General features: G+C 68.8%; 1 protein-coding gene across 3 annotated transcripts; it reads left to right on the top strand.

Moving 5' to 3' along the window:
• The first annotated feature begins 774 nt into the window (after window positions 1-774).
• Window positions 775-8991, top strand: DCTN2 (dynactin subunit 2). Of its 3 annotated transcripts, XM_032094240.1 has the most exons (16): window positions 775-909; window positions 2320-2388; window positions 3511-3519; window positions 4271-4276; window positions 5200-5296; window positions 5418-5479; window positions 6813-6911; window positions 7015-7175; window positions 7355-7502; window positions 7598-7663; window positions 7770-7808; window positions 7912-7989; window positions 8123-8194; window positions 8280-8382; window positions 8459-8550; window positions 8635-8991. In XM_032094240.1, exons 1-16 carry the CDS (start codon window positions 874-876, stop codon window positions 8719-8721), a joined length of 1224 nt encoding a protein of 407 aa, XP_031950131.1. In that variant the 5' UTR covers window positions 775-873; the 3' UTR covers window positions 8722-8991. The 3 variants fall into 3 exon arrangements, with proteins under 3 accessions (XP_031950131.1, XP_031950132.1, XP_031950133.1); XM_032094241.1 differs by lacking the exon at window positions 3511-3519; XM_032094242.1 differs by lacking the exons at window positions 3511-3519; window positions 4271-4276 and having other exon boundaries at window positions 776-909.
• Window positions 8992-9660: the final 669 nt, after the last annotated feature.

The following is a 9660-nucleotide window of genomic DNA, read 5'->3' as shown; positions in this document are numbered from 1 at the left end:
TGCCGGGGGGGACGGTCCGGAGCTGACCTCGGGATTCCTCCGCGGGTGGAAAATGCAGCCCCACCATGGGACGCAGCCCAGGACACCCCTCCGTGGGTGCCCACCCCTCTGTGTGCCCCCTGTGCGCCCCCCGGCCTGGGCGTGCTCCGTGTGCCCCCTCCCGTGAGTCCGCCCCGGGTGTCCCCCCGTGTCCCCACCGTGTTCCCCCATCCCCGTGTGCCCCTCATGTGCCCTCCCGGGTGTCCCCCGGCCGTGCCCCCACTGTGTGCCCCCCCGTGCCTCCCCCGTGTGTCCCCCCGTGTCCCCCCACGTCCCCATGTGTCTCCCCATGTGGCCCCACTCCTGAACCCCGTGTGTCCCCGCGTGTGCTCCCCATCTGTCCCTCCGTGGCTGTCCTCGTGTTCACCCGCCGTGTGTCCTCCCCGGGTGCCCCCCATGCGTGTCCCCGTGTGCCCCCCCCACCCGTGTGTCCCGCTCTGTGTCTCCCCCTTCCCCGCCGTGTGCATCGCCGTGTTCACCCCCGGTGTGGCCCCCTTTACCCCCCGTGACCCCCCTCGTGTCCGTGTGTCCCCTGTCCCACCCCATTGTCTCCCCCAGGGCCGCCCCCGCCCCCGTCTGCCCGCTCAGGCCCCGCCCTCAGGCCCCGCCCCACCAGGCCCCGCCCCCGGCCCCGCCCCCCGGCCCCGCCCCTGCGCTCTCGCCTCTCGCGCCGCCCCGCGCCACTCTCGCGAGATTGGCCCCGCCCCGGCCCTGCGCGGCCATTCCGGGACCCCCCCGGCACCGACCCCCCCCAACACCGACCCCCCCCAACACCGACACCTCCAAACACCGACACCCCCCAAACACCGACAGCCCCCAACAGCGGCCCCCGCCATGGCCGACCCCAAGTACGCCGACCTGCCCGGCATCGTGAGTGCGGGGCCGGGCCGGGGAGGAGGCGGGGGGCTGAGGGGTGTGGGGGGATCAGGGGCCTGGGGGTACTGAGGGGTGTGAGGGGATCGGGAGGGTCCGGGGGATCTGAGGGGGTGCTGAGGGGATCGGGAGGGTCAGGGGGATCTGAGGGGGTGCTGAGGGGATCGGGAGGGTCAGGGGGATCTGAGGGGTGTGAGGAGATCGGGAGGGTCCGGGGGATCTGAGGGGTTCGGGAGGGTCCGGGGTATCTGAGGGGATGCTGAGGGGATCGGGAGGGTCCGGGGGATCTGAGGGGGTGCTGAGGGGATCGGGAGGGTCAGGGGGATCTGAGGGGGTGCTGAGGGGATCGGGAGGGTCAGGGGGATCTGAGGGGTGTGAGGAGATCGGGAGGGTCCGGGGGATCTGAGGGGTTCGGGAGGGTCCGGGGTATCTGAGGGGATGCTGAGGGGATCGGGGAAGTCAAGCGGGATGAGGGCCCTGGGAGAGAATGCGGGGGTCTCGGGAGGTCTCGGAACAGTGAAGGGACCAGCGGGATGTGGAGGGGTTTGCGGAGGTCGGAGAAGGGGGGCTCTGAGAGGGTCCGAGGAGTCAGAGGGGGTCAATGGGATCTGAGGGTGCTGGGGGGTGTCTCAGGATGGGGAGAGGATGCGGGGGGAGTCTGCAGGAATTTAGGGATCCGTGGGCACTGGGGGGGACTGAGGGGGTCCAAGGGGTTTGGGGAGGCCCGGGGGGATCTGAGGGGATTGAGGGGCCTGGGGGGAGAATGACGGGATTGGTGAGGTCAGGGGTCCTGAGGTGGTCTGAGGGCATGAAGGGGGTCCGAGGGGGTCAGGGCAGCTGAGGGGCTGGAGGGATCAGATAAATTTGTGGGTTCTGAGATTGGGATGACTGACGGGGTATGGGACCAGGGGGATTTGGGGCATCTGTGGGGTTGTAGGTCTCTGAGAAGATCTGGAGGTGAGCTGGGGATTCTGAGGGGTCAAGGGGGTCTGGGGGTTGGCAACATTTGGGATGTCTGTAGGAATGGGAGGGAGCTGGGGCTGGGGAGGGGGCTTGGGGTGCCAGGGAGCTCTGGGTGAGGAAGGTGCTGGTGAGGGCCAGGCTGTGGGGGGAACACCCTGGGGGGTGGGAGCACCCCGGGGTGTTTGGGGTGACTGTGGGAGTCGAGACACAGAGCATGGGGGAGGTCAGGGGACAGGGAGTCAGGGTGTTGGGAGCACATTGGGGTGTTCGAAGGGCTGCTGGGGGAGCAGGGGCAGTCAGCAAGGGGTGTGGGGACACTGGGATGTGCAGAGGGAGATGTGGCACGTCGGAGGTGTCCATCGGGGATGAGGTGTGGGGGGCAGGGAGCTGCTGGGGGGCAGCCGGGGCTGGGTGGGGGTCCCAGCACAGCCCCTGGTGCCGCAGGCCCGGAACGAGCCCGACGTCTACGAGACCAGTGACCTGCCCGAGGATGACCAGGCTGAGTTCGAGGCGGTAAGGCCCGGCCGGTGGGGGAAGCAGCAGCTGGACCGGACCCCCGGGACCCCCCCGGGACCCCCCAGCCCATCCGGCCCCCCCCCAGACCGGCACCGTGGCAGGGAACCGGCTCCTGCCCCCCATGCAGCCAGCAGCACCCCAGAGTGACACATCCCCCCCACGGTGACAAAGTCCCCCCACGGTGACAATGTCCCCTACAGTGGCATCTTGCCCGTGCTTTGGGGGGCAGGACGGGGACAGCAGGACACAGCCTCCGCCACACAGGGTGCTGTCCCCGTCCTTGCTGTCCATGTCCCCAGGAGAAAGGGGCTGCCAGTCCCCTGACCCCACCCCAAGGGGAACAAGGGGGACCCCCTAAACCTGCTCTGAGTAGTGGGAGGTCCCCAGGCCTGGGCTAAGGCCATTCTTGGGGGGCAGCTGTCACAGGGGTGACAGGGGGGTCTGTCCTCGAGGGGCTCATGGGACCCCCGGAGTGGAGCGACACAGAGGTCCAGGAGGGGCCCGAAGGACCCCCAGGGCCCAGGGGGGTGACACTGGGTTCTGTCCTCGAGAGGCATGAGGGACCCTCGGGGATGGGGGGACACGGGGGTCTGTCCTTGAGGCCACACGGCACAAAGGACCTCCAGGGGTGTGGGGTGACCCCCAGATGTGCTGGGGAGGACGATGGGGGTCACAGCACAAGGGGTGACGCGGTGCCCTCCGAGCCAGTGAGGGGGTGCCAGGCCTTGGAGGTGCAGGGGGTGCAACCACCCTCTACCCCCGGTGCCGTTGGTGTTTTTGGGGTCTGGGAGATAGGCACAGCTCCCTGGCATGGAGCAGGGGCCCACCAGGCACCCCCAAATCCTGAGGGGGGCAAAGAGACCCACCCCTGTGAGAGCCAGAGCAGTGAGATGGACTGAAACAGGGGTTTGAACCTAAAGTGGACCCAAAGTCATGAGGTGATGTGTGGCCCCTGCTGTGGTGGGAGGTGAGGGATGGGGGGTCTTAGGCCCCCCTGCCTCGGGGAGCCCTCCACCAGCTCTGGGGCACTGAGGGATCCTCCCTCCCCCTTGGGGAGCCCCCCAAACTGACCAGGGTTCCCCCCGCTTCCCCCCCCGCTCCCACCTGGCCTGGACTCAGTTTGCACAAGTAAGCGTGGCCCTGCTTTGGGGTGCATGGGGGGGGGCACTGCTGCATGTGCATGGGGGTCCCAGCGCTGTCCCCTCGGGGGTCCCCCCGCTGCGCTGGGCGTTTTGGGGTGCCCTGTGCTGCCCCCCCACCTGCTCTGCCTTGCCCTCTGCATCCTCTGCCTGCTGCCCACACTGCCCCCTGGCCTTGGGACCCCCCGGGACCCCCCAGGACCCTCAGGCTGGGTCTCACTGCCCTGGGGACACTGCCTGGGCACGGGGGGGCCGTGCTGAGCCCCCTCACCACTGCCAGCAGTGCCTGGGGCGGCTGCTGGGCTGGGCAGCTCATGCTCCTTCAGAGCCCCCCCAGGCCTCCTGGGGGCCCTGGGGTCCCACTGAGTGTTGGGGTCCTGTGGGGGAGCCCCTGGCTCCGCTCACATCCCCCCACCCTGGGGAAGAGCCAGAGCTGGGGAGGGCAGTTACGGGGTGAGCCCCGAAACTCTGGCCACATCCTGCTGCCCTGCAGGGCACGGCCCTGCTGCCCCCACCCCCGGCTGCCCCGGGTCTGTCCCCCTGCCCCTTGTCCTGCAGGGGTCCCCAGCCCTCGGGGGTCCCCATCCCGTGGGGTTCCCTGTCCCGCGGGGGTGCCCATCCCGCAGGGGTCCCCAGCCCTCGGGGGGCGGCGGGCGCGGGCCGGACCTTCTAACGCGGATTTTGTCTCTCTCTCCCCTCTCTAACCTTGCTCTGACTTTCTCACCTCTGGGAAACGCCAGGAGCTGGTAAGCGCCCGTCTCCCGGCTGCTGTCACTGTCCCTCAGCCACTGTCACCCGCTGCCACCCACCGCAGCCCCCTAACGCTGCCAGCGCTGCTCCCGCCGCTCTCACTCCCCGCAGCAAACCAGGGCTCCCTGACAGCACCGGGGCCAGAGCCGGGAGGGGCTGGAGAGGGGCCGCAGGGGGGTCCTTTGGGTCCCCCCCAGAGCCCTGCTGAGCTGGGGACTCCCTTGATGGCAGCTGGGGGCGAGGGGAGCCTGGACACGTCAGCTGTGCCACCCTGCCTGGCACAGGGCATGGCCCCTTGGTCTGGGGGTCTGGGAGCCTACGCCCCCCACTGCCCCTCTGGGGGAGGTCACCCCGAAAGGCAGCCAGGGGACAGTGACAGCCCCAGGGGGCCGGGGGTCACCCTGGGGAGGAGGGTGTCCTGCCAAAACGCAGCTGGGGGACAGTGACAGTCCCACGGAGCCAGGGGTCACCCTGGAGGGGCCAGCAATGGGTCCTGGGCCTGGCCAGGGGCTGCTGGAATGTTCCACACTTTGGGGTAGGCTGAACCTTGGAGGTCCCTGAGCTGGACCAGGTCAGGCCAGGTGTCCCAAGTCCCGACACGGCCCTTGGGGGGTCCCTGCCTGGTGGGCTGGGCCAGACCAGGGCTCCAATGTCACCATGCTGGCCCAAGCCAGAGTCTACTGTCCCCACCCTGGACCCTTGGGGACGTGCCACATCGCTGCCTGCAGAGCCGTGCTGGGGGCCTGCGCCTGTGTCCTGGGGAGGACCGGGCCACCACCCCCCGTCCTGCCCACGCCGTGTGCTGGGGGTGGCGGCAGCCCTGGGGCCCCCTCGTCCCCATCCCTGTCCGTGCTGGGGGCGGTGGCAGTGCGGGGAGCGCCGGGTGCTGCGGCTGTGGCTGAGGGGGCTCTGTGTGCAGGAGGAGCTGAGCAGCACCAGCGTGGAGCACCTGATCATCAACCCCAACGCCGCCTACGAGAAGTTCCGGGACAAGCGCCTGGGCACCGAGGGTGTGGGTGAGCTGGGGGGCTCAGGGGGGCTGCGAGGGGCTGGGCAGGCTGGGGATGGGCCAGGGCACCCCTGGGGGGCTGAGCCCCACGTGCTTTGCTGGGTCACACCCGGCTCTGCCTCTTCCAGATTTCTCTGACCGCATCGGCCGGACGAGGACGACGGGTTATGAGGCCGGAGAGTATGAGATGGTGAGCGGGGAAGGGGCACCCCCTCCTCCCCACACACTGCTGGGGACATCCCTGTGGGCCACAGGTCCCGTGGGACCCCCGGCGTCACCGGCTGCAGCCTCCAGCCGTGCCTCACAGCAGCGATGTGCCAGCTCCACCACACCGTGCTGGTCTCTCCCCAGTCCATCCCAGTCTGCCGTGCTGGGAGCCCCTGTCCCGAGCACAGACCCCCGAGGGTGCTCAGGACAGCGCTGGTCACCGAGTCCTGGGATAGAGCTGGGGGTCCCAGGATGGATCTGGGGATGGACCTGGGGGTCCCAGGATGATCCTGGCTGGCTCACGTTTGGCTGGGTGTCCCCCAGGACCCCTGGGCCTTCCCTGGCTGCCCCCTCCCCATGTCTTGGGGTCTGTGCCCCAAGCAGGGCCCTGCCTGTCCCCTCAGTGCCTCTGTGAGGTTCTGTCACCCCCATTCCCCGGGCGGTCCCGGTTCCTGTGGTCCCTCAGGCCCGTCACAGGGGCTCAGGGTGGGCTGCAGTCCCTGTCACCCAGGGTCAAAGGGGGGAAGGTGACGGAGGCTCACCTGGCTCCTCCTTGGCCTGCTCGGAGCGGGGTGACATCTGTGTCCCCCGGCCCCTGGCCTGGTCACTGTGGCCCATCGGGCCAGGCCATCACCCCCTACACTGGCCCAGCTCGGGTTTGCTCTGGGAACAGCTGGATTTGGGCAAAGACCAGGAAACCCCCCCATTCCACGGGGGACACACAACCACCCAGAACCACCCCCACGGCTTTAGAGCTGCGGGTCAGGAGGAGGAGGAGCTCTGTGGGCACTGAGATGGGGAGATCCACGGGGGTGACGGTGAGGAGCTTCATGGGGGTGAGGATGAAGAGCTCCATGTGGATGAAGATGAGCTTCATGAAGGTGAAGATGGGGAGCTCTGAGTGTGAACATGAGGAGCTCTGTGAGGATGAAGAAGAGCTCCAGTGCAGCCCCTCTCCTTGTTGGTTCAGGACCCTCCTGGGCTGCTCCTGTCCCACCCCATTGACCCCATCAGGTTCCCTTTAGGTGCCACCTGAGGACCAGGTGCTGCCACCTGAGGCTGCTCCGACCTGTCCCTACAGGCCTCACCTGCTCCTTCTGCTGCCAGCACCTGTGAACCCCCTGAGCCCCCCCGTGACACCCCTGACCCCCTCTGAGACCCCTGAGCCCTGTGAGACCCCTGACTCCCCGTGAGATCCCTGAGCACCCCATGAGACACCTGAACCCACCATGACCCCTCCAACAGCCCAGGAGCTCCCCTGACCCTGTGTGAGCCCCCTGGCCCCCTGTGAGCCCCCCGACCCATTTCTCCCGCAGCTGGGTGAGGGTCTTGGTGCCAAGGAGACGCCGCAGCAGCGATTCCAGCGGTTGCAGCACGAGGTGCAGGAGCTGCTCCGGGACGTGGAGCAGATCCAGGTGAGCTTCCACCTGTCCTGGGGGTGACACAGGTGAGCACCCACCCAGGTGTGTGTCCCAGGGTGTGTCCCGGGGGTGACACAGCCCCTGTGTGTCCCCTCAGAGCTCGGTGAAGGAGTCGGGGGCTGAGGAGGAGCTCACACCCATGGCCCTGGCCAGGCAGGTGGAGGTGCTGAAGCAGCAGCTGCTCAGCTCCCACCTGGAGAAGGTGCTGGGCCCTGGTGCCGCCATTGACTTTGCTGACCCCGAGGGTGCCCTGGCCAAGTGAGTGGGGAACGGAACCCTGGGGGGGGATGGCAGCATCCCCGTGGGGCTGGGACAGGGACCCTGCCCACCTTGTCCTCTGCCTGCTTTGTCCTTGTGCCCCCTTTGCCCCCTGCCTGCTTTGTCCTTGTGCCCCCTTTGCCCCCGTGCCCACCTTGTCCCCTCCTGCCTGTCCCCAGGCGGCTGCTGCAGCAGCTGGAGGTGGCCAAGTGCAGCAAAGCGACCCCGGGGAAGGGCCCCGCCCGGGCCCCCACCCCCGCCGGCGATGCTGTCACCTTCGAGCTCTACTGGAGGCCGGAGCAGGACCAGTTTGCCCAGTCTGCCAAGGTGAGCGGGGGTTTGCTGGCCCCACAGCGGGGGGACACCGCACCTGGGACCTGGCCCTGCACTGCAGTCCCGGCACCTCACCCCAAACCCCACAGGTGTCGGAGCTGGAGAAGCGTCTGGCACAGCTGGAGGCGGCCGTGAGGTGTGAGCCCGACAGCCAGGTGGGTGCCCAGGTGAGGGGGGCCGCCCTGCCTCCCTCCTGCCCCTCTGCTACGCCCGTCCTTTATCTGCCCCCTCCTGCCCCACTGACGCCGTTTTCCCCCACAGAACCCACTGCTGGTGGGGCTGAAGGGCTCCAGCCTCATGGTGAGTCAGGCACGGGGAAACTGGGGGGAGCCCTGTCCCCCCCCCTGCCCCCAGCACTTTGGGGGGCTGCCGTACCCCCCCTCACCTGCCCCCCCACCCCCAGGACACGGTGCAGGTGCTGCAGGCCAAGGTGAACATTCTGGATGTGGCTGTGCTGGACCAGGTGGAGGCTCGGCTGCAGGTGAGGGGGGCTAGGGGGCACTGCTGCAGTTGGGGGGCACTGCTGGATTGGGGGGCACTGCTGAAACTGGGAGACATTACTGGATTTGGGGGGCCACTGCTGGATTTGGGGTCTCTTTCTCCCCCCACACCAGAGCGTCCTGGGGAAGGTGAACGAGATCGCCAAGCACAAGGCCACGGTGCAGGACGCCGACACCCAGAGCAAGGTATGGGCTGTGGGGCCCAGAGGCCACGGGGGGATCCAGAGAGCCCCCCCCGGGCTGCGCTGACCCCCCAGTTGCTGCCCCTCAGATCCACCAGCTGTATGAGACGCTGCAGAGCTGGGATGCTGTGGCCAGTGCCCTGCCCGACGTGGTGCAGCGCCTGGTGACCCTGCGGGACCTGCACGAGCAAGGTGAGGGCCGGGGGGGCTCGGGGACACCGGGGGAGGGTCACTGCCCTCCCCAGCACTCAGGTGTGCCCCCCTCCAGCCACCCAGTTCGGGCAGGTGCTGGTGCACCTGGACACGACGCAGCAGGAGATCGCGGGGGCTCTCAAGGACAATGCGGTGCTGTTGGCCGAGGTGGGTCCCCCTGGCCCCCACCCCTGGCCCTGGGGTGTCCACCTGTCCCCCCCATCACCCCATCCCCTCCTCCTGCCCCCCCAGGTGCAGAAGACGATGAAGGACAACCTGGCCATCGTCGAGGACAACTTCGCCGACATCGATGCCCGCATCAAGCGGCTGCAGAAGTGACAACACCCCAAGCCACACCCTGGGCTTCCCCTGAGGACTTCCCCAGGCCCCCCCAGCGACCCCCTGGGCCCCGTGACCCCCCCACGCCGGTCCCAGCTGCTGCTTGTAAATACCCCGGCTCTGCCCCCCCAGCACATCCTCCGTCCCCATCCCCGCAGGGGTCTCTGCACCCCCTCAGTCCCCACAGGGGGTTGTCCCTGTCCCCCTGCTCCATCCCCGTGTGTGGGTCTCTGGTCCCCCCTGTACCCCAATAAACGGCTCCGCTCCCAGTGTGTGTGTCAGCATCGCTGATGGGGGGCAGGAGCAGGGCCTCCCAAACCGGGGGTGGGCAGTGTTGGGATTGGGGTGGACCCGAGGGGAACCTCTTGGAGCCAGGACCCCCATGAGGACGAGGGGACAGGGGGAAGCTGGGCCCCCAAAGTGGGGGGGAGGGGGTCCAGGTGTGTCCCCAGTCCTGCTCCCCCAGGCCCCCCACACCCGTTCTGCAGCCCCCCACCCATACAGCCAGAGCACCCCATGTCACCAGTTCCCCCCAAGTGCCACCAGCTTCCCCCAGTTCCCCCAGTCCCACCTACCCTCCCAGCTCCAGTGGCCCCAGTCCCACCTGCCCTCCCAGCTCCAGTGCTCCCAGTTCCCCCAGTCCCACCCCCTCACCCCAGTGCCCCCAGTTCCCCCAGTCCCACCCCCTCGCCCCAGTGCTCCCAGTTCCCCCAGTCCCACTCCCTCACCCCAGCGCTCCCAGTTCCCCCAGTCCCACTCCCTCACCCCAGCGCTCCCAGTTCCCCCAGTCCCACTCCCTCACCCCAGTGCCCCCAGTTCCCCCAGTCCCATCCCCTCGCCCCAGTGCTCCCAGTTCCCCCAGTCCCACCCCCTCGCCCCAGTGCCTCCCACTTGCAATGAGAGGCTCTTGACGTGGGGGTGGGGGGCTGAGAGTGCCCG

The sequence above is a fragment of the Corvus moneduloides genome, chromosome 30 (genome assembly GCF_009650955.1).
Source record: "Corvus moneduloides isolate bCorMon1 chromosome 30, bCorMon1.pri, whole genome shotgun sequence".
Classification (NCBI taxonomy): Eukaryota; Metazoa; Chordata; class Aves; order Passeriformes; family Corvidae; genus Corvus; species Corvus moneduloides.
Note: the sequence above shows the minus strand (reverse complement) of the source record. Positions and strands in the feature narration are given on the sequence as shown.